The 23,902-nt window shown below is 44.3% G+C and overlaps 2 protein-coding genes across 2 annotated transcripts in view; one reads left to right on the forward strand and one right to left on the reverse strand.

The window, feature by feature from the left end:
* TENT5C (terminal nucleotidyltransferase 5C) lies at positions 1-21,782 on the reverse strand. The gene is made up of 2 exons (XM_054497082.2): positions 21,523-21,782; positions 1-4,866 (listed from the first exon to the last, which is right to left on the reverse strand). Exon 2 carries the CDS (start codon positions 4,837-4,839, stop codon positions 3,664-3,666), a length of 1,176 nt encoding a protein of 391 aa, XP_054353057.1. The 5' UTR covers positions 4,840-4,866; positions 21,523-21,782; the 3' UTR covers positions 1-3,663.
* The window catches only part of LOC129041159 (uncharacterized), a 19,846-nt gene continuing 16,813 nt past the window's right edge, over positions 20,870-23,902 (forward strand). The window contains exons 1-2 of the mRNA XM_054496516.1: positions 20,870-20,881; positions 20,956-21,267. Coding sequence (XP_054352491.1) covers positions 20,870-20,881; positions 20,956-21,267 — 324 coding nt within the window. The remainder of the gene's footprint in view (positions 20,882-20,955; positions 21,268-23,902) is intronic.

Genomic DNA, 23,902 nt, shown 5'->3' on the forward strand with positions numbered 1-23,902 from the left:
TCCTCTGATTTTAACTGGTTGAATTGGAATATGTTCCAAAGTGAGCTGTGAAATTCTAGTCTCTGCAAGATTAAGGATGTGAATCCAACCTTGGAAACTGGATTCTTACAAAATCCACCCAGAAGGTTTTCCCTGACACAGAGCCCTGGTCCAACACCCAGGAAGGAATGGCCTCTATGAGCGTCAGGGTCTCTTCTCACCATTGGATAACTACTTTGCTCTCTAAAAGAGGACATTCGAGCTAAGAATATAGCTGTATTCCAATACAAGGCACCAACCAGTACCAAAAAGTAAACTACAAAGGAGTTATTCCTAAAGTTAGGAAGTTGCCTTTGAGTGGCACCATTTCCCAAAGTCAAAAAGCAGTACTAGTTAAAATTCTAACATACCATAAGGGTAAGGGGTTAGTGCAGAGGTGAAGCTGAAGAATAAGCAGATTCAGGGCTTTAGCAATTTGATTATTAACGTATCACCACAAAACACAAGTTCATACACAGCTTGCTGTGACTCAAACCCCAGTGAAAAATCAAACTGGAAAAAACTGAAATGCCAAACTACATCTGTAGCATCTATCAGGAACTAAGCATCATCTTCCTTACCCAAGTCACCCCATCTGCCAGGTCCCCCAGGTGTGGGCCATGCCACATCCCATAGGCATCCCCATCGGGAACTCTGATTGGAAGGCATTAGTAATAGAGTTCAGTTTCAGCATTGAAATTATTGAATGAGGAATAGCGTGTTACTGCCAAGGCAAGATTTAAAGGGGAGACTAGAGCTCAAGGTCAGGCATCTAGTGCGTGCTATTCTGCCAATGTGAGAGGAAAAGGTACTGTCTTCATCTCACTGATGCTCAACCTGACTCCAAGCAGCAGGCTAGGAGAACAGGCTGCAGACACGCCGACAGCATCAGAAAAAAGAGTCAAATCAGAGTCCCGAAACAAATAAGAGACTGCTTAAATTTAGATTAGAACTTGCATGTGAACTTCAGTGCTCTCTGCTACTGCCAAGTTTCATGTTACTCAACACACACACATACACACACACATAAAATAGGAACCACTGGACTCAGTATAAGTTCAGGGTACCTGGTGCTTGTGTGAGCATTAGGAAAGGCAGGTTTCAGCTAGAATTTCCAGAGACCTGAAATTCAAGGTTACCTTGCCTATTCTGAGGCTGGCAAAATGCTCATAGAGCAAGTAGAGACATCGCTAGCCCAGGGGTTGTGTTTTAAAAGTACAGCTTTGGTCAGTGCAGCTTTTAACCCTGATAGCTCTTGAACACGTCTATTCTCAAACTACGAAAAGATCTGAGCTGACTAAAAAGGTCAAGTGAAGGGACTCCGAGACAACCATGGGGCAATGGTGGCAAAGACTAGGGACTGGGTCTTTCTTGCAACTTCTGTGCCTCCTTTCATTCTCAGAAGAGGACTATTACCAGATGGGGGGGGAAAAATAACATAAGCAGAAAGAACCCCAAGGACAAACTGGAAATTTAATTCCTTGATGCAGATCTTATCTTCATCTGGTGCCTCATTACCCTGGGCCCCAAGCCTTCTAAGTAGAAGAAATACTGATTTCTGTTAGGCAAGTGCTTATGTTGGTGGCTTCATCACATTTCAAAGCTTTGGTTAAACACATCGGTCATTTTTGTGCAAACACATGCCATTTGACCACCATGGCAGCTTTTTAAGGTCATGAATGACCAGATAGTTTTCAAAGTTGGGATCACTCTTCATTGGGGTTCACTCTTCATTGCCCCACTCTTAACACTGAAGCACCCTGGGTCCCCTCAATTAGAACCGGCCTTGACTCAAAGCCACTGAATTAAAATATAACTAAGGCTCACAGGGAAACAGGAGCTGATTACACTAAGAAGTGGCTTCTAAGTCACCTAATGTAGCACAACATAGATACCAGCTAAGCCTTGAGTTTCAGTCATGGCTGATCCACTTTTAAGAGGACCAAGACATCACATTCCAGAATAAACTTGAAAATATACTTTTAGAAAAAGGTAAACCACTCATTTTCTACTAAGCTCTTCTGCATTAGGATAACTTCATTGCTTTGCTTTGGGTTTTCATAGCCAAAGGAAGGGGGAAAAAAAATCAGGAGCATGAATTTGATTAAATCGCTTTAGAACCTAAGCTGGCTGGCAATATTGAGTGTCTCTGCCCTAAAGTGATGCTTTCTAAGGGATCCCACAAAACATTTCAAAACACATAATCTCATCTAAATCTATTGGAAAAAGCCACAGTAGCCTAGAACTCTCTCATCTACTAAGCTTTCTTTTGACTACAGATTAACACTGTTTTCCCTCTAAAGTGCAGAATATAAACAAGTCAAATCTACCAGAATAAGGAAGAGCATTCTCATTCACTCAATTCTTCCCAAATATACTGGAATGATTTCAAAGTGCCTTGGAAGCTCCAATGCACACAAGGCCAGAATTCATGCTAACCCCCCAGCTTCCCCTTCACACAGAGCATGAAGACAGCAGGTTAGATTCTAAAGCAGTTCCACAGGTCACTCAGTTCTACTGAAATTCCTGAATTGAGTTGCTGTCAAACGCACCTGGAGAAGGAAGTCACTATTTTTTGGAAAAAAAAAAAAAAAAACCGAAAAGAACAAAAACAAAAAATAGCTAAAGTACTCCAGAAGAACAGCTGTGTCATACTTGGAATGTGACCAAAATGGGTTTCCAATTAAAACATGGGAAGACCCTCATGTCAGTTACCACAATGACTCTGGACTCAGCATAATCCTTAGTCTTAGGAAGAATAAAACAAAATTCAGCCATGAAAGAGCTGATGAGGAAAAAAGAAAAAAAAAGGCAGGGAGCCATTTAATAAGAATTCTTTAAAGAAAAAAATGAACATTCATGTTTCCTATTTACAATTATCCCCTTCCACTACCACCACCACAATTCTAATTAAACATTATGTTCCACATTTTATTTTGTTTTCAAGTTACATTTCAAGAAAAGGTCATTTTTTTTTCCTCAGCAATATCTTGCAATTCCTCAGGATACTACAGCATGTAAACCATAAACCACTTTCAACCAGATCTCAATTCTCCAGCTATTGGCTTTGGTTTATTGATGAATGACATTCTCCACTCCGCTGACAGGGAATAAACATAAGCAATTTAGTCCCTTGAACAAAAATTAAGTCACAAGAGCACCCTCATGTTTACCATTGTCTGCCTGACTAAAATTGGTGCGAGAAGAGATTATCAGCACAACTTTCATGTAACTGCTGAGAATCCCAAGTGAGGGCCAACACAACCTACCGGGGCTCAAGTGAGAAAACAAGTAGCTTAGCACTTCTCATGCGCTGCCCAAATTCTCCCAATCTCGATTACTGCACAGAGCTCAATCCCCACGTGCTAATGTTTGGGACGTGACATGTTAGTGTCTATCTTGGAAAGATGTGGATAGGTCATGCTTCCTGTAGCGTTTTCCAACATGGCACTGTAATACGGGTCCTTTTAGGGTTGGCTCATGATACACTGTAGACCCATTCCAATGGGTACACACACAAAAAAAGCAGAATCAGAGCTGAGTTCCCCTTTAAAAGCCAAACACCTACATCTAGAAGGAGGCTCCCCTACCTGAGAGCCCTAGCCCTATTGGGATTCCCACTGTGGAAACCCTCAGGTCTCAAGGTTAGTTACAAGGCAGCCAGGTAGGGTAAGGCTGGCTGTAGGTAACTGGAGGATGCGCAACGTAGTAGTTGCTGAAGTTGCCATCACTGACATAAGGAGCCGGCTGGTAGTAACAGGTGACATTGGTGGCATTGGGGATGATGTTTTGTTCCGCCAGCACACGCAAGGCCAGGAGGGAGATGAGGTTCAGGGTCTGCCTGCGTTCATGCCCCATGAGACACACGGTGCTCTCATTCACCACCCTGCGAAGGATCATGAGGTAGTCGTACTTGCTTCTCTCTTCTTCAGCAAAGTGGTTTTGAAGGTAAGTCTCCAACTTCCTCTGCTGTTCAAGGATGTCCGGGAAGTCGATGAAGAACCTGGAGCACATGTAGCGCTCTAGAGTTTTGATTTCTTCCTGGTCCGTGGGCCTGAAGTCCCGCACGAGAAGGTTGCTGTACTTGAGAAGTCCCCCACCTCTGATTTCTTCTGGGTTCTTGGTGGCGATCAGTCTGTTCTGCAGATGGTCAAAAGCTTCCTCAAAGTCCCCGTACATGCTCTCCCCAATCACGGTGGGGTGGAAGTGCTCAGAGATGGGGTTATTGGAACAGTCATAGAAGAAAAGCAAAGAATCCAGGATGATTTGGAAAGAGTCCACACTGAACTCAAACTGACGCCGAATGGAGTCGACAAACTTCAGCTCCACGTTCTTCCCATTCTTGTTGGAGAGGGAGATCAGGCTCCAGCGGTCAGTGTCCGTGCAAACCTTCACTAGCTTCTGCACATATGCCTCCTTCAGAGTGACTGGACTGATTTTGAGCTTGTTCACACCCTCTGGCAGGAAGTTCAGAAGGGAACACAGAACCACATCTCTAACCAGCTGAAATTCTGCCTCTGTTGGAAGAGCCACATGGAAGATTAGGTCCAGGTCTTTGCAGCCCAAGCCATTGTCTTTGACCAAAACGTGGCCAGCTGCAGAGCCATTCAGCCGGACGTCCTGCACTTTGATGCCTGCCTCCTCCAGCCGACTGCGGACGGTCTGGACGATGTCCTTCAGAGTTATCTCCAAGGTTGGAAAGTTGCCTCGTCCGTGGATAGGTACAACTTCAGTCAGGACCTCATGCAGCCGGCTAACCTGATCCCAGTTGAGCACGCTGAAGGACATGCAGTCCCTGGTACAGCTGCTCTCCTCTGCCATCTTCGGGGGATGTTCTGGCTGGGGAAACTGAAAGTGAGGGGTGAGAAACAGAGTTAGGATTCACTTCTACATGGCAAAGCAGCTCGAGGAACTCACACTGTTTAATCTCTGAACATCTTCCTGTAAAATGGTGATAAATAGCACTTATTGCTCAGTGTTGCCGTGAGGACTCAATGAGTTAAATATGTAAAAAACAGTGACACCGCAGAGAAGGACAAAAACACACAAACTCATTCTATATTACTTCAGATTACTTCATAGTTTTGTTTTGTTTGTTTTTTTTCTGGGTGAGGGTGGAGTGTGCTGAAACGGAGTGTGTTTCAAATGTTCTGGAAACAGAATGTTAGCAAACCATATAGGACCGCAGTCGAATTAGTTACTTCTCCAGCTTTCTGGCTCCCTAACCACATCTTGACCTGGTTGATACCTAGGCTGAAGGTGTCTTATAGTGAAAAAGAGAAGAATGTCTACATTCTTCTAGGCTACAACAGTCACACACAGAATATACAACACACAGACACACACACGCATACAACTTCCTTCACTCCACAAGTAGATGCATTCTCAACTTTGGGCTACAATCTCACCAATAAGTGGGAGTCCAACCCCTTCTACTAGAATAAAGTATATTCCCTTAGCAAAATTCCCATGTCCCTTTCATTTATAGGAGAAGTCTATCCTAACAAGTACTTGTCATCTAGGGTAGAACCAAGGAGTTGTTTTTATGACAAAATTTCTGTCAACAAAAGGTTAGGTCACCTATGTAGTGGAACCACTCTTCCTAGCAAGGATGCCCGACACAGGACATGACCAACTTCCCCCGGGCAATGTGCGCCTTCAAGTGTACTTGGAAAAAAAATAATACCTTAAAGCTACCCAAGGAGAATAAAGTTGGCAATGAGTACTAGGAGAAAAACACCACTTCATCTGCTAGGACCACAAAGTTTCCCAAGTAATTTTCAGCTACGTTATACTTACCAAAAAATAAAACACAATGGATCCCTGGAAATCCTAATATATAAAAACAAATACTCGTATATTAAAATGTCAAGGTGCCTGTAGAGCCACGAGTCGAATATTTGCTAGATGGATGTAAAACCCAGAACAAAGAGTCAAGGCGCTGTCCTCAGATTTCACTGTAAACAGTTTTCCCACCCCCTCTGCCTTTCTGACTTGCTAGACCCACATAAAACCCATCCCAATGACTTCTGCAGTTTCATTGTTTGGAAGCTGCTGTGTTTGAATACTCATCGGCATGCATTCTCCTGGGGTTCCAACATGGATTTCTGGCCTTGCACCGGTGCCAGGGATCTCCTATGGTTGTTACTTGGTTGTCAGGGCATTGCTGGGCACATGGAGATGAGCTCTTCAGGCTCTCCCATCAAGAGGAAGGTGAAAATACAAGGTATCAATACAAGGCAGTGTGTGGTGTGGACAACTCCAGTGGTGGAAATAAAATGTAATATAAAAGTGGAAGAAAGGGTGTCCCTGGTTGGGGTGAATAGGAAGGTCACAGAGTTCACTTATGGAGAGGGGACACAAGCCAACAGAAAGACAACATGAGCTCTTGGTTGGGGCCGAGAGGCCGAAAGCAGTGGGCTGAGTATGTGATCACAGCAGGCTCTGCAGGACCAATCTGGGGATGAGTGCTCTATTGCTCGCGACAGAGTACTTGTGGAGGGGAAGAAAAAAGTGCCTCTGAACAGCGTTAAAAAGTCCTAGGCTATCTAGATCATCCTACAAAGCACTCCTAGGTTATGGATCCCAAGCAAAATTTGTGATGAATAATGTTTACTGTGACTGGCATTTGGTTTGAAGGCAGATTTGGAGTAGTAGAGTTCTTTTTGCCATGCCGTTTAAACACTTAGCAGTTCTTTGTGGTCTCCCATGATTAGCACACAGTACATTTGTGTCCACTGTATGTGCCACACCAGTGGTCCCCAACCTTTTTGGTATCAGGGACCAGTTTTGTGGAAGACAATTTTTCCATGAACCGGGAAGGGGGGAATGATAGTTGCAGCATGAACCTGTTCCTGTTTCACCCTCAGATCATCAGGCATTAGAGTCTCATAAGGAGGACACAACCTAGATCCCTCACATGCTCAGTTCACACTAGGGTTCATACTCCTAGGAGCATCTAATGTGCTGCTGATCTGACAGGAGGCAGAGCTCTGGTGGTAATGCTCGCTCACCTGCCACTCATCTCCTGCTGTGCTGCCCAGTTCCTAACAGGCCACAGACTGGTATTGGCCCGTGGTCTGGGGGGTGGGGAACCCTGAGCTACACAATTAAGTTCTAATAATTACAGAAAGTTACGGTGCTGGCTTTACTGTGACCAGAGCTAGACTATGATTTGGTGGCATGGGTTTTATAGATTTCAGGTATGTTGGTCTACCTAAAGAAATACAACTCACTTGCTAGTGTGAATTACCTGTTGTGCTTTCAAAGCTCATCTTTATGACACAGGCAAGAGAAGTCACACAGCAACCAGAGGCTGTAATGCAATCAGTACTTGAGATACAAGCAACTATTTTTTTAAAATCTCCAGCAAGAACCTCAATAATGTTACAGAGGAGAATAACTGTAGGACTACATTCTGACTCAAGTCTTTTTTTAAGGAGTTGTTCAAAAAGACGTCATGTAGGATTAAAGTCAGGACTACACCTATGCTAGAACGGTGGTTCTGAACATTAGAGGAGGGACATCTGAGACTAGTGATAGCCTGGAAGCTATGAGCCTTTTTTTGGTGGGGGGAAGTACACACGGTTGAGAGTTTTCATATATTTCAAAGTATGTGAACTTCTAGTAGACTCAAAGTCAGAATCTGTTTTAGACAGAATTTGTAAGGTTCATATGGTAGGAGAGGCAGAAATAGCCAGAAAACATCGTGAAAAAATAGGAATGACATGTACTAGTCTGTGACAGATATCACAAAACCACAATAATTGAAACAGCATATTATTGGCCCAAAAAGACAAATCAATGGAACGAAATTTTTTAAATCTAGAAATAAAATCAGATATGTAAAGGGATTTAGTATATAATTAAAGGAGGCATTTCAGAATAGTAAAGTGAAGAAAAACATCTGGATGGTTATCTAAATTATCAAAAAGAAAAAAAGAAAGGGACTCCCTATTTCATGCCAAACTAAGATCTAGATTGGACACATCAAAGACTGAATGCAAAAGCATGAAACTCTAAGAGTACTGAGGTGGAAATGCATTTATATTTACTTACACAGAGTGGGTAGTTTTTTTTTAAATAAGTCACATAAAACCTAAAAGCCTCAAAAATTGCTATATTTGACTATATAATTCAAAAACACCATAAAGTCAGAAGGCAAAAGTAAGAAAAATATTTGTTACATTAGGCAAAGTACTCATTTCTTTAATGAATAAGGAGCTTCACCAAATCAGAAATACCAGAAGAACCCCAACAGAGAAGACACAAAGGACACAAACTGCAACTCAAACACATATTACAGTCACAACCTTACTTAAGAGACAGGCAGATTAAAACCTCAGTGTAACATTTTTATCCATCAAATGGGAAAAGATCAGTAAGTCTGATACGTGGGAATCAGACACCCTCTAGTATACTGCTTGTGGGCTCTCTCTGGACACAAGACACTTAATTTTAAGGCGATATACTCTCTGACATAGGGATCCTACTTCTGGTAAGTCTACTTTGAATTATATCCTTAGTATATTTGCAAGTATACACAAAATATTCATTGGAGAATTATTTATAAAGCTGTAAGTATTCACCAATAGAAGACGGTTACATGATCTGATGTGTGTATAAAACAATACAGAAACGCATGCAGTTGTTCCTACAGATTTGAGCATTCAGGGTTTGTTTTTGACAATTCAAGATGACAATTCAAGACGGCTGTTCTTTCTGTATGACTGTGAAATGCTTATCAAGACTCATTAATAGAAAAACAAGTTAATAGCAAAACTGTTAACAGCAAAACTGTTAAAGTCTATGCTTACACAAGCATATAAAGTCTCTGGAAACATACGCAGGTAGTAGTTTTAGTCTGTATCAAATACTTCCTCTAGTTTAGGGGAAGTAGATTCAAAGTTAGAAGAAGAAAACTTATTTTGTGCCCTTTGAATTTGGAATCTATATACGTATTAGTTGAAGAAAAATTAAAACCTTATGATCCATGTCCTAAAGCTTCTCCCTTAGGAGCCTTCTATTCACCTGCTGCCTTATTTAACTTCTTCAATCCCCTTTTTCCTTCCCACCCCTCCCCTCTACATTCCACATTCTGCATTCCCACATCCATGTGACAAAATTAAATACACTTGGAAGCTTCACCTCCAAGACGTAAATGCTGATCTCTACAGATAAGGGGATGAACAGAGGAAGAGAGACTTTTTTCCTCTAGAATGCCTTTCTATCAAGTTTCTACTCATATACTTTTTAAAAGAAGATGCTCATTAAAAAAAAAACCTCAAACTCTCTAATCATGCAAATCCATCTCCTCTCATCTCATTCTATGTTAACCAAAAGAAAATTTTTTTTTCAGTTTCACAGAATTGCTATTTCTCATAACATGTAGGTACCCTTGTGATACTGTTAAGTTGGTTGCTGGCTACAGTTGCAAAAACTTTAACAAACACTTTTTTCAGAAATACAATATGCCTGTGGTTAGCATCTTCCATCCCAACTTCTTCTCATACATATATGAATACTGGAGTTAAATTCTAGGGGAGAAAGTCTGGATAAAAGCACAGTGTGGGACATGAAAAATGCCAAGTCCATGGTGTAGTTTTTCACTTTCTCAATTTACCATGATTTACACAGAGAGGAGTTTAAGCCACTGAAGACACAAATTTAGGCTGAGTTCATACTAAGTGCTTAGCTCATTAGAAGAGCATAAAATAAGTCACTTGTGCCTATTAGAAAGGGATTCTTCATTGTCCCTCACTCATCCAAACAATTTCAAATACCAAAAGTACATTTTAAAGTTACTTAGACAAACATTGGTATTACTAGAATAAATCCAAGTCATAGGCCCTCAGTGTTTAGGTAACACATCAGTGCTTAGTCCAACAGTTTTTAGTTTTAATTAACCACGTTAAATCAACACTGATATAATCCCCATATAAAAGAATCACGTGGAACACACATTCCCAATTCATGAAAGGCCCTGGTTAAAGGCAAATTCTAGTTAGCAGAATTAACAAAATAGAGAACAAATTAATTTGAAGCCTAGTAAATTCAAACTAAAGTGTTTCATTTCCCTTTTACTGTTTGAGAAACAGATTCATTGTATTTGCACAGTAGAAATGGGGAAAGCTGGAAACCATAATTTGTTCCTGCAGATTTGAGAATTCAGGGTTTGTTTTTGAGAATTCAAGATGACCAACTATCTCAGGTACTTTTGAACTCCCTTTTCTTCTATTATCTGACTGCAGTAAAGGTAGAATACACGCACTGAAGGAAGAAAAAAAAGAGGTTTGCAGAGACAGCAGCAAAAGAAAGGAAAAGACAAACTAGGCCAGAAGGTTAAACCAAGGTCCCTGAGAAAAAGTTTGATGTCTAATCTAATCATTTCCCATTGCCCAGGACAGAGATGCTCAACGCAGATTGGTCTGAAAACCTACGTTTGAGCACTAAAAAGAAAAAAAAAAAAGCTATTTCTAGTCCTGCTTCATAGCTTATCTAGATCTCTGGACTAGCCAGTGAAGTCCAGAAACACGATGAAAGCGTGAGGAACCCAAGGTGAGCGAGTGGGAGAGGCAGGTGCATGAGCTTGGGGGGGGAGGTAACTGTGAGCATTTATAACATTTGCACGCAGTCAATTTGGTCAAAGCAACATTAATTCTTATTTTGCGCCTGGCATTAGACATAGAAACTGTCCACAAGGTTCTTAGTATGTGTGGAGATATACATCTATCAAGTTAAGGACTGCATATATCTAAGTCTAGGTCTGTGATCTTTAACATGAAAGCTATGGAAGTGATTGTCTAGAAAATTTCAGGAAAATGCTGAGGCTTGAACTGAGGCTCTCAGCTATTGAGGGCTTTCAGCAGTCCAGAGGCAACTAAGTGTTACCTTCTTCTGACCCTCCTGAGGGTCTATGAATACAAAAGAAAGTCAAACATATTTCAGCATTCCTTTGGAAACAAATTCTCTTTCACTGTTTCTGGATGTTACCTCAAATGTGTGGTTCTTCCCAGTAAAACTTTCTAACCCAAGGTAAGAGCTGGAATCTTGGGCAATGGGCCAAGCCTGGTGACAGACTCCAAGAGAAGTGTGTACATGGAACAAAGACACCTGCGGCCCCTGGCGCCTGGCCAACAGGGGACCCGTGCACCTGTGGCTCTTCCCACACATCTTCCATACAAACTCCTCCCCCGTGTACAAGAGGACACTTTTGACAAAAAGAGACCATTCCATTACATATGAAAACCTAGAGAATGTAAGCAGAAATAAAAGTGGTGGCAATACGCTTCATACTATCCTATCCCACTTCTTCCCTTAACAAGAGTGAATGACAACCATGACTCCAAGTCTATCTCTTATTTGCTTGTGAAATGAAGGGTGTAGAGATGTGTGTCAAAGCAAATGAAATAGTACTTAATATGAGCCACTTCACTTCAATTCCCATCTAATCCTCACAGGAACTCTAAGGAATCTACAACTATCCCTTTTTCACAAATTAAGTAATAGGGTTCAGAAAAGATTAAGCGAATTGACCCCAGGTCCTCAACTGCGAGACTAGTGTCTGGGAACTGCTGACTCCCTTCCACCAAGCTCAAGGTCTGCCATGGTGGATGGGAGGTGGACACAGAGTGACAAGCACATGTCACAACCCACATGTGCACTGGGATCACCAGTTCTCGTAGCCACTAAAGTGATCTTTTCTAAAACAGACGTTATTGGTCCTAACAAAAAAGGACACAGCAACCTTCTGTTCACTATGTAACCGTGAGACCTAATCTTTCCATTGCCCCGTCCCCACCATACACACCGAAGATAGCAAAAAGCTGGAGTCAGCCTTTACTCTCTGCTTTTGTGCAGATTCCAGTTAAGCAAAAGATGCCAGGTGGCTTAGAGGTGCGCCCCGCCACAGACACAACAAAGAAGATAATATATTGCCACAGTGTGTGGGAAATCCCACTTCTCAGTGGGGGAGCACATCAATTGTTTCATAACAAATGTCTACTTCTGCCCACATCCTTTTCTCTGGCAGGTGCTAACACATGCAGAGCCCTCCAAGGGCTCTTCATATGGCAGCAGCCACAGCCATGGCCAGGGGACACCAAATGTGACTAGATGTTTAGCCAGGTATCCTAATGAGCCACCAAACTCTTTTACAACATCACAAATAGGCAGTAAAACAGTGCTTCCAGGAGTCTATCTGGATCAATCATTTGATTCCTATAACAACCCTATAAAAGAGATACCATTCCTCCTACTCCCCCACTTACAGATGGGAAAACTGGAGAACAAAGAGGATGTGCAAATTGTAAACTGTCCAAGGACGCACTGCTGGTGAGTAGCAGAAATGGAATTTAAGAGTCTTCCTAAAAGGTGGATAGCTTTGGTGGGGCAGGGAGCTTGAAGAAGAGCTGGTTGTGCTTAGATGGTCAGAGGAAGGAGATGGCAGTAAGTAGAAAGAAAAGGAAGGAAGGTATACAGATTTTTAAAAAATAAGATCGTAGGAAAGAAGTTTGGCTAGACCGCTAAGGCCACCTGAGTGAGGTAAGGCCAGATGGCAAATTCTGAAAGCAAGGGAGAAGCATTTAGAACTGAAGTATCTAACAACTGTCAGCATAGAAACTCCAGGCTGGAGCCACCGGAACTGAACGTGATTAAGTGTAGAAATGCTAATCATTATGCTACTATTTGTTTTAAAGGAACAATGGCTGGGAGATGAAGGCCTAGGATCCTAACTTCCCAGGGAGCTCCAAGATGCTGGCTACATTGCAGAACAGTGGTGATTTTAGAGAAACCAAGTCCAGAAGAGAGAGAGAACCCAAGAGTGGAAGGTGCTGGACAGTCACCTTGCTGAACTAGTAATAAGAGGAAAAATTAATGGCACAGGAGGGAGATTATCAGGAATGGGCTGATCCTGATCCAGAAAACTAAGGCATGCTGCTTTGCTCATGGAATAAAGGAACAATTACTGAGACTCCTCTGATGGCTGGGAGATCAGAGTGTTGACAGGCTGATGAAGCAACAGAACAGGACACTAGCTACCGTCGAGACGGCAACCTTCTCAGATCAAAGAAGCCAATAACCCAACTGGAGCTACAGAGAAATGGTTGATAAATTTGCAGGCAGTGACCAGGACTTAAAGGGCCAGCCCAGGAAGGAGCGCTGGAACAAAACTGAAAGCAGAAAGTCTGGAACCTACACAGGACCTCATGAATGCTGAACCTGAGACTGGACACCGTCACTTCCCCCACCTTCATGTAGTTTGACCCTTGAGATTCTTTCACCCATAAGAAAAGAGCCAGGCGCTTCGAATGACCATGGACCTTGGTCATTTTGCTTGGCATGTGCAGCAGCAGATAACTGGGCAGAAAGGAGAAAAACCAGGGTCAACATGGATATGGCCTTCTGAAAAAAATCCTCCTCCCTTACTCCTTGAATTCCTTGGGGGATGAAGGCCAGAAGTTATCTAGGAAGGGTTTGGAGGCAGTCTAAGGAAGCCTTTTGTCTGCCAGCTCCTCCCTAGGGCCAGACCCCCCACATAGGGAGGGGGCCACATTCTGGAGACTCCTCCACAGCCCCAAACACATGAAAGTTACAGATAACAGACACTCGAGTGTTTCATGTACATGGAATAGCAGCTTAGATTATGAATGGCCTGAAGCAATAAAACCAGATAAAATAATGCTTTACTTTTTAAAAGGTCAATAAAATATATCCTATGCTCACTATTTTTCCAAGATGTTATTTTTACAGTTGCCCACTTAAATGCCCGCAACACATTCTACCTGAGTTCAAAGAAGTAACTGCCCCAGACCACAAAGCTGTGCCCAGAAAAAACATTTCTAAGTCAGTGACACAACAAACCCCATGGTTGGTCTCTTCTCACTCTCAGCTCCATTGCATTCAGCCAGCGTCTCATTCTATTTTCTTAAGGTTATTATCATCCTCCAGCCATTTACCAATGATGTTTACTAGAGTCAAAAAATTTGGTTAGATTCCCACATGAGCTGTGGAAAGCAGCCCTGGACTGAAACCCAGGCAGGCCACAGAACCAGGCTGTGATCTCGGCTGTTTAAGGGGCCTCTATGAATTCTCACTTCCCACTAAGAAGTGAGAAGCCAACACACAGTCTGAATGGTTACCACTGGGCTCCGTCCACAGACACCCACCGATGACTCCAAACAGAAAGCTCTTTCCCACCTTTGAAAATAGGGTGCTTAGGCAAGTGTGGGTGGAGAGATAACGCTGGAAGAACTAATGCTGTGGCCGCAAAACAGCAAACAGAATCGAAACACTGGCCTAGATATTACAACAGGGATGCCACACAAGTTCAAGTGTTGAAAGGAATACTCTGACGTGGTTGCAAATGGAAATATTAACAAGGTCAGGACACAGACATCTTTAGATGGAAGCAGGGCATAAAAGCCTTGATTTTTTTCCAAGGTGTCAGCATTAAGTGCTACACACACAACTTGAAATGGAAATAATCCTTGTTGCTACTTGGTAACCACCTTCCCACCATCAACTGCTTCTTTCTAAATCAGAGGTGTTACTGGTGTGAATTCATTTAAAGAGCTCCCCAAAGAGAGCCTGCCTTTCTGTTTTAGAGATTGCCTAGACTGAGAAAAATGAGATGATTCCTAAGGAGGAGACTGCTTACTGTAAGAATGACTCAGTTTACACGTAATCCACAGGGTTTAAGAGCTGACAGCCTCCGGGTTTCATCAAAGGCTGCTTCCACAGGCTACTTTACCATCTAACTCTCCAGCCTACAGCTTTAAACAGTTATCCAAAAGGAAGACCTCAGTCAGCTAAAAGTCCTGTCTAATCACTAGCAGCTTCCCTGCCCAGGCCTTATCAGGAAAGGGACAAGCAATTCGTAGTTCCTCAAATGCCACCCTTATCATACGTTAGACCATAAACACACCCCATTCACAAGCGTCTAAGTGTGAGCTGACCTCCATTTCAGAGCAGATGCTAATTACGTGCATAGTTCCATCCAGGTTTTTGTTTCGCATGGATCCTTCCCTTAGGAGTTGGCATTCAAGTTGCAGGTTCCGGGCCTCCAGGTACTGCACACAGCAGCAGCTCATGTTTAGCATTCATCAAGTAATTAATGTGCTGTCACTAGACAGCTCAAACACCTTTGACTTGAATGTTACTTCCTCTTGCAATTTCACTCAAATTTTAATTGTTGATAAACTGAGTCCTGGTCCCCTGCCAGTCTCAGAAGATTTTATCAGCAGTTCCTTGAAATTCTATTGCCTTATTATTATTCTCTAAGAAACTATAAAAAAAAAAAAAAAAAAAGAATGAGCACTGGGCTAGGAATCCAACACCACGTGTTTTAGTGTCAAGTCTGACGCACAGTGTGAATGATTGTCAGTAAGTTGGCCATAACTGACTTTCCTTTCACTCTTTCAAAAATGTGCATGCCTACTATGTTTCGAGCCTGCTCCAGGAGCTTGTGATGCACTGGGAAGAAAGAGACAAAGATCCCTGGCCCTGTGGAGCTTATATCCTGCTTCATACTCTCCTTCCATAACTTTGGGTTGTTAAATCTTGCCTCCCACACATGCAGAATCAGAACTTGAGAGTGAAACATTTTTGCTGATGGTCTAGACTTGTGCTGCCCAATAGGCACCGCTGTAAGTGCAAAACACATACTGGATATCAAGGTCTCAGTATGATAAAAGGAATGTAAACTATCTCATTTAGATTTTTTATACTGATTACATACTGAAATGATGAAATTTGATATGGTAGATTAAATACACTTATTAAAATGAATTTCACTTTTTTTTTGATACAGGGTCTCACCCTATTGCCAAGGCTGGAGTGCTGTGGTTCAATCACAGCTCACTGCAGCCTTGACTTCCTGGACTCAAGCAATTCTCCTGCCTCAGCCTCCTGAGTAGCTGGTATCACAGGCGCGTGCCACCACGCCTAGCTAATTTTTTAAAAAATTGTTTTTGTATAGATGGGGTCTTGCTGTGTCACACAGGCTGGTCTGGAACTCCTGGACTCAAGGGATCCTCCTGCCTCAGCCTCCCAAAGTCCTGAGGTTACAGGTGTGAGTCACTGCCCCTGGCCAAATGTCACCTACTTCTACTCTTTAATGGGACTACTAGGAAGTTAATCGTGTCTCTTATATTTTTACTGGAAAGCACTGATCTAATTTATTGTCCTTATTATAATGAAGAAGCTGAAGGCTGAAGAGGTAAAGGCTCTGCCAGGACCAGAGACCAGGTCTCCCCACAGCTAAAGTCAGCCTCAGAAGCAGAGGAGGTAAAAAGATGACAAACAGCCTGGGCACAGGAGATAGCAGCGATGCTAGCTCTAGCTGAGCAGCTGTGAGCAAGCCTCTAGACACACATCAGGCACTTGATGAATGTACACGTCATCTCTGCTTCTGGATCAGTCCTCTTTCTGCTACTGCCGCGCTGCAGTTATTCCACAGGAATGACAATGGAAACTGCCCAAGTCCATATAGCACTGGCTAGCTGTGGAGATCCTAATGCTCATCTCTAACTACGACGAGCAGAGGGCAACGATGGACAGAGTGTGTTTGGGGATCAGGGGCAAGCAGCCAGGAAAGGTGGAGGGTTACCTCTTCTATCTTCATCAGGGCTCAACAAGTTGAGAGACGCTTATGGCAACGTAAGAGGGTGTGGGCAGTTCCACGTTCATGGATAATTTTCTTCTCAAAATGTTTTTATAGGAGGCTAAGTATGGTAACAGTAGGGGACTTCGTGCTTATCCAATCAAAGATAAAAATTTAAGAACTAGAAAAGAAGGTAGAAGGAAGAACTGTAAGAAAGTATTGGCCGGGCATGGTGGCTCGCACCTGTAATCCCAGCACTTTGAGAGGGTGAGGCAGGCGGATCACGGGGTCAAGAGACCAAGACCATCATGGCCAACATGATGAAACCCCATCTCTACTAAAAATACAAAAAATTAGCTGGGTGTGGTGGCATGCACCTATAGTCCCAGCTATTCAGGAGGCTGAGGCAGGAGGATCGCTCGAACCCACGAGGTGGAGGTTGCAGTGAGCAGAGATCGTGCTACTGCACTCCAGCCTGGCGACAGAGTAAGACTCCGTCTCAAAAGAACAAACAACAACAACAACAACAACAAAGTATTAATGAATCGAGGTGTGAAATGAGCAGGTCCTCAGATGGAATAAGGTCAGTCAGAAGCCTGTGGGAAGGGCCTGAAGCGGGATTCAAAGTTTGGTGAGAAAGGAGTATCATTCCTTTGTGCAGATATGAGTATCTGTTCTGTGAGGCAAAGAAGGGCAGTTAGGGAGACTCTGTCATGGGGGGTGGGGGGATGGGTCAAGAGTAAAGAGTCAGAAAGGCACGGTCTTGAAGAGGAGGCTCAGCTTCCAGAAGTGCTGGCAGTCCCTGTGCGCTTGGATGGAGTTCCAAATGCACAGACTGTAGAACTAGCCAGAGGCAGGGGAGGCGGACTCACTTACTGCCCTCATCAAGTTGCTGTCTACGGGCCCCTAAACCAGGTCAGTGATGACAGTGGGAAACAATAAAAAAGAGAAAGAATCAGCAGAACTAGCAACTGAGTGAACAGAGAGAGAGAAAAGGCTGAGTGAGCCATGTGCGGCTGGTGTCAGCGAGGGTGGGAAGGATGGGAAGTGCTTAAGGGAGTGGGTCTGGAGCTCAGCTTGAGGAGTTTCAGCTGTTGGTCAATTAGCTAGTCACTGCCCCTCAGCTCCAAACCTATACCCCTGTGGCCTCTACTTAAAAGAGGACTCAGCCATTGGCCTGCCTGCCTCGGTCCACCAGGAGAACATCCACTTCAAGTACGCCTCCCTCTTTGCAAGCCGCCAACCGAACATGTATCCAAATGACAGAACACCTTCTATGTGCCAGGCCAGCTCTATAAGCAGGCACTGGGGAGTCAGCAGTGGGCACAGATCCCGCTTTCCGCGCTCATATGCCAGTGGCTGAGACTAATGAGAGAAATCGGAGTGCCCTGACTGCATGATAAAGCCAGCCCAGCTCCTCTCGCATCCAGAGCTCTTCCAGAGGCATTTCCAAACACCATTGCCTTGGCGTCCTCAGCACCTGGCACTAACTACTGCCTAGGAAGCACTTAACTACTTACTGACTCAATCACGGTTATCCAAGAAATAAACAACACTCCATGCAGTTTTGTGACCAAGACTCCAAGACTTTAGTCTCAAGCTCCGAGATTAAAAAACATCCTACATGGAGAGAGTTGCTTAACATCAGCAATTTTTTTTTCATATTTTTTTGTTGTTCCAAGAAGTTTTCAAACAGTTCTAGAACAGACTGTAGGGGCCAGCTGTACAAAATCTATTAATTCTAAACAATTCTTAAGGCTTCCTTACCTAGTTGAACTATATAAAGATGCTTCCTGTAAACTATTTGAATTCCAAATGTAAGCTTCTTTATGAGGCCTGCAATGAAAGCGTAAAAACGTTTGAGAGATCTTATGGCCTGAAAACATCACAAGAAATCAGCAGTACTAATGTACCCAAGCAGCCTTAAACACATGAACATTTCTTTAAACACAGAAGTGTCTGCTTCATTGTAATACAATTTATGCCATTTTAATGTACTATAGTCAAAACACCAAGATGGCAGGAAGCATTTTCCTACAGTGCCTTGTTTACCTCAATGACAACACAAAAAGCAACAGACCTTATCTAACCCAAGTAATGTTTTATCCGTAACCTCACATTCCACATTACTCCTTAACTCCTAAACACACACACATGCACACAAAATAGCAGATACACCCAGAGACAGGTGTGAAACCAAGAAACCCCAAAACATAAGTTTAGCTTAACTCATGAAACTAGTTTTGGGCTTCCACGACTTCTCTTGGTAATGCAAAAAAAAAAAAAAAAAAAAAAAAAGGTTCAACTCATCCACCGAGAGCCTTTGGGTTGCCATTTCTTTAGTAGGTAACTCCATGAACACAACATTGATCAGAGACAAAAGATGAAGACAAGGTCCTATGTACTTGAGCAGTAAAAACAACAAAAAAAGTTTTTTAAATGAAGTTTTAAATTTTCTATCAAATGTGTCTGGTTAATGGTACTGTGAAAACAAGAGCACTACAGTCCACTTTTAAGTTATCTTTACTGCTGCGCTGTTCCTTGGACTTTCAGAAATATGAGGAATTCTGTTCTCTGACCGGCAGCACAAGATGTGCATGATCTGCCCTGGCCTTGAACACGGGGGAATGTGGGCTGAATGTGTGCACTATGGGGAGATACAGCTGAGGGGGGACGGGCCTCTGGAACTCGGGAGATTTCAGTGGCTACTTGTGCTCACAGTAGAACAGAAGAAACCAGGTAGAGATAGCCACAGGTGCACAACTAAGTCATGCTCACTCTGACAAGCAGGCTAAGAGCCAAATCCTTTCCTTCAGGGTTACATGAATTTAATCCCTGGATACAAGGTAGGTATTGTGGAAAAAACAGCATAAGAAATATGGCTGTTAATTCTATGTGCTCACTGAAGTTGCTTATGAAATTAGGGACCTTTGTTTTGGTAACAATTTAGAGGCCTCCTGGCAGAGTTTTTTTTGTTTTTTGTTTTTTTAACTTTGTTATGGGAGTCCCCCACCCCCCGCGCAGCTACCTGAACAATTATATACAATATACCAAAATCTTCCTAAAAACTCTTTATTGAGAATATATGTACTCTAAAGCTACGGGTATATACCCTAAGAGAGAAAGTTTGTTATCTGAAATAAACTAAGCTTGACTCCAGAGATCATTTTCCATCTTCACAAACAAGAATGTCAAAGGACAGAACCCCTGCAGCCCAGCTCAGAGGTTGCCCTAAAAGCCCAGAGAAAAGTCAGCATTCTTTACTCCCCATCCCCCTCCCCCTTTTCCACTGCAGGGCCTAACGTGGCTGGTCTCACACCCTCAATAATACCCTTGGGGATTTAAGACAGTAAAATTCTGGATAAGCGCTCCTACCACTCTTGCCGCTGCCCAACTTACTTCCTGGCTCATTTCCTTGCCAAGTTACTCACGTTGAAACGTTGCTGTCGCCAACAACGGTCACCCCCTTTCCTGCACGGAGAGGGCAGCTGAGCCAGCCAGAAGTGTACTTTGGGAGGATCTAATCACCCTAACTTTATTTCCTGGGCTGGTTCAGTCTCCTAACCCACCTACAAAGTAACCTGAAGACCAAGTTGTCACAATACAAATAATTATGCACATAGTATTTATAAAAGCTTTCTTAGTAAGAAAAGTAAGTGCATTTTAAGCACTTCATTTATATGCGCTTTATATCTCCGTAAGAAAGCAAAAATGTTAAAAAGGAAGCAGGCCCCTACTTAATTAAGCCACGGAACTGGTTAGAGCCCTACAAAAGCCTACCTATGGACAAAAAAGGCGAAGGGGCAGGGAGCTGACACTATCCCTGCCGCAGGGTCCAGCCCTAATAGTGGGTTCTCCAGAAGCTCGCCAGGCATTCATTTCTCCAGGGGAGCGCCCTTACTTGGAGGTAGCGCTGCTTGGTTTTCTCGCCCGCCAGCGTTGAGTTCAGGTGTGCAGGCTACCAACATGTATTCTTCAGGTAAGTCACCCTCCTCCGACTCGCCTCCCACCCTGCTCCCTCCTGCCTCGCGACCAGTGCGAAGGGAGTCCCCGAACTGCGACACCACCCGGGGCAGCCGCACCGCTATCCGTCCGAGTCGACCCACTTGCCGTGGATTTTCACCTACGCAGTAAAGCAAGTTTCATTTTCAAAAGGGGAGGAAGCAGGTTTCACAGACACCGCATTCCCAAGAAGTTTCTGAGAGACGAGCACCGCACAAGTCACTGGCTTGGATCCCTTTGCTGCTCATGGTGTCCACAGTCGGATGTGAGCGCATTAAACTTAAGGATCTCCGCCCTTCTCCTTAAAACCCAGGACTTGGCAATAAGCCTAGGAAGCGCCCCTCCCCTCCCCAACCAGATCTAAGCCCCGGACCGCTGCGTCTCCAGCTGCGCCTAGTGGAACCGCCGAATTCGAATTCGCACTCGGCGGGCCGGCGAAGGTGTGCGCGCCCGCGGGAGCGCCGGGGCGAGCCCGAGGGACTGCAAGCCAGGAAAGGAGGCAGGGGGGGTGGGGGGCGCCGTCTGATCCAGGTAGGAGCGGAGGCGCAGATCACACACTCTTCGGACGCCCTGCCCGCGCCCGGCCAGCGCGCAGCCTGCAGGACGCGCGGAGCAGGAACTCGCCGGAGTTTGCCAAGCCCCAGGTCTCTGGAAAGTTGTAGCTCCCTTTCGGAGCGTCTCTTCTGGCCTTTTGGGACGGGTGTGTCAGGGGCGGGGGTCCTTGAGGGAGCAGGAGGGGAAAGGAGCACCGGGTCTCGGCACCTGTCCGCAGCTCCCCTCGGGTCCGCCTGCCCCCTACCAGGCTGGGCAAAGACCTGAGCACCGCTTAGTGGGGGCGGACCCCCGCCAGGGCTGCTGCCGCATCGCCGCACCTTTAGAGGAGGGGGTCGCGGACTCACCTTGGCGATGGAAGAGGAGGCGACAGAGGCAGGTCCTTGGCGTGGGCAGGCCCCAGCAGGAGCGGCGCGACCTCTACAGCCCCCAGGCAGCGGCACTGAGTGAGCCGCCGCGCCGCCGCCCCCTCCGTTCTTATACGGCGGGGCCACGCCCCCGTCCCCGCCCCTGAGCCGCCCTCCCGGCGGAGCCAGAGGCGGGGCGGGGCGGAGCCAGTCCCCTCGGGACCCTTCCGCCCGGCCCTAACGGCGGGGGCGGGGCGAGGGCTGCCCTCTGATTGGTGCCTCGGGTGAATGGTTGCCAAGAGACGAGTAAATCCTCGTCGGCGGGAAGGGGCGGGGTGCACAGGGAGGCAGCACTGCGCAAGCGCAACAGAATGGGCTGCGTCGACACCCCCTTAACTTCGGAGTTAGTGGGACACCTTTCTTTTTGCTTAGTACGCTTTTCTGCTATTCCTGCCGCATAACTCTCTTTTCCCCAGGCTTTTCCCATCTCCATCCTGTTCTCTCGTAGGCCGGTTTTTCTTCCGCCTCTCTGGGGATTTTCGCGTTGGTTCTCCCTGCCCCCAGGAGTGAGGCGGGTAACGCCCACGCCTACCTCCGGTGTGTGTTTTCGAAGTCGGAAAAAACTGAATGGTTTCTGGGGCCTGGGCACCTTTCTGATTCCCCAAGCAAACTGGCTGGAGGTGAAGGCGTGGTCTTCGGGGAGAGAGCGCCGGCGGCTCTCTGGCCCCGGGGACCACCTGTGTGCAGTTAGTGGTACGAAGGGCCTCGGGGAGTCCATCGCCAATGTCGGCAGCCGCAGCCGCTTCGGCCCCACTCGGAATGCCACAGCACTTGGTCCAGTGTGTTATATAACATACAGGCAGGGCTTGGACACCATCCATTCATTCCATAGCGACTGGTTTACAGCCCAGGTTCTGAATTCAGACTAATCTGAGTTGAGATCTCCATTGACCACTTAAACCTTCTGTAAGGCCTTAGGCAAGTAACTGAACCAACCCTCCAAAAACCTGCAGTTTCCTATCTGTAGGACAAGACTAACAATGGGACAGCTTTGTAGAGTTATATAAGTATTAAGAAAATGGGTGGGAAACAATTAGTGCAGTGCCCAGTGCCTGTTAGAAAGTGTGTGGCAAATACTGTATGTATCAGATAGTAGCCAATGTTGGACAATGTTATTTATCAATAGACATTATTGTACTTGTATTGATCCTCTACTAGGTGCTGGGGAAAAAGATTACTTCCCAGATGCAGTATTTACACCTCCTCCGCCCCACTCTTCCATCCCTGCCTGAAATAAGTGTGGTTCTCGTGTCTGTGAGACTATGAAGAGTTCTCAAATATGTCTTTCCCAGCGAGGGAGAGGAGAGTGAGTATCCAGGAACTTTAATGGGATAGGACATCAATATGAGTGTTTATAGGGAAAGCCAGTGATCCTATTGTTAGACACGAAATCAAGACGTGATCTGATTTTTTGTTTTACTTTTTGTTTTTGAGGTATAACATTCAGTAAAGTGCACAAATCAAAAGTGTCCAGAATGATAATTTTTTACATATGCATACACCCATGTAACTGCCACCCATATCAAGATGTGGAACCTTTCCAGCTCATTCATGCCCCTTCCCATTCAGTATCCCACAAGGGTTACCACTATTTTAACCTCTATCACCATAGATTAGTTTTACCAATATTTGAACTTGATATGGATGAAATACATAACACGTACAATTTTATGTCTGTCTTCTCTTGCTCAACAGTGCGTCTATGAGATTCATCCATATTGTTGTGTGTAACAATGGTCCATTCTTTTTCACTACTGTGTATTACTTCATTATATAAATATTCAACGATTTGTGTACTCATCCTACTGTTGGTGGACATTTGAGTTGCTTCATGTTTCTGCCTTTCATGAAGCTGCTGCAGACATTCTTACACATGTCTTTTGGTGGACATAGCGTTCATTTATGTTGGATATGTATGTATATACACCTAGGATTGGATTCCTGGTTCATAGAGTGTTCACATATTAAACTTTAAATACACTGCCAAACAGTTTTTTAAATTCGTATAACAATTTAGGTTCCAACCAGTGATATGAGATTTCCGGTTGTTTCACATCTTTGCCAGTATTGGTATTTTCAGTCTTTTTAATTTAAAAAAGGGAGGGATGTGTATTTCATTGTGATTTAAAATTGCATTTTTTTGATGGTCAAGGATGTTGAGCAATTTTTCAGATGCTTATTATTCATTTCAGTACCCTTTTAATAAAGTGTCTGTTCAAGTCTTTTGCTCATTTGTAGGGAGTTGTCTGTCCTAATGACCTGTAAGAGTTCTTTACATATTCTGAATATGAGCCCTTTGTCCAATATATGTATAACAAAT

Source organism: Pongo pygmaeus, chromosome 1 (genome assembly GCF_028885625.2).
Source record: "Pongo pygmaeus isolate AG05252 chromosome 1, NHGRI_mPonPyg2-v2.0_pri, whole genome shotgun sequence".
Lineage (NCBI taxonomy): Eukaryota > Metazoa > Chordata > Mammalia > Primates > Hominidae > Pongo > Pongo pygmaeus.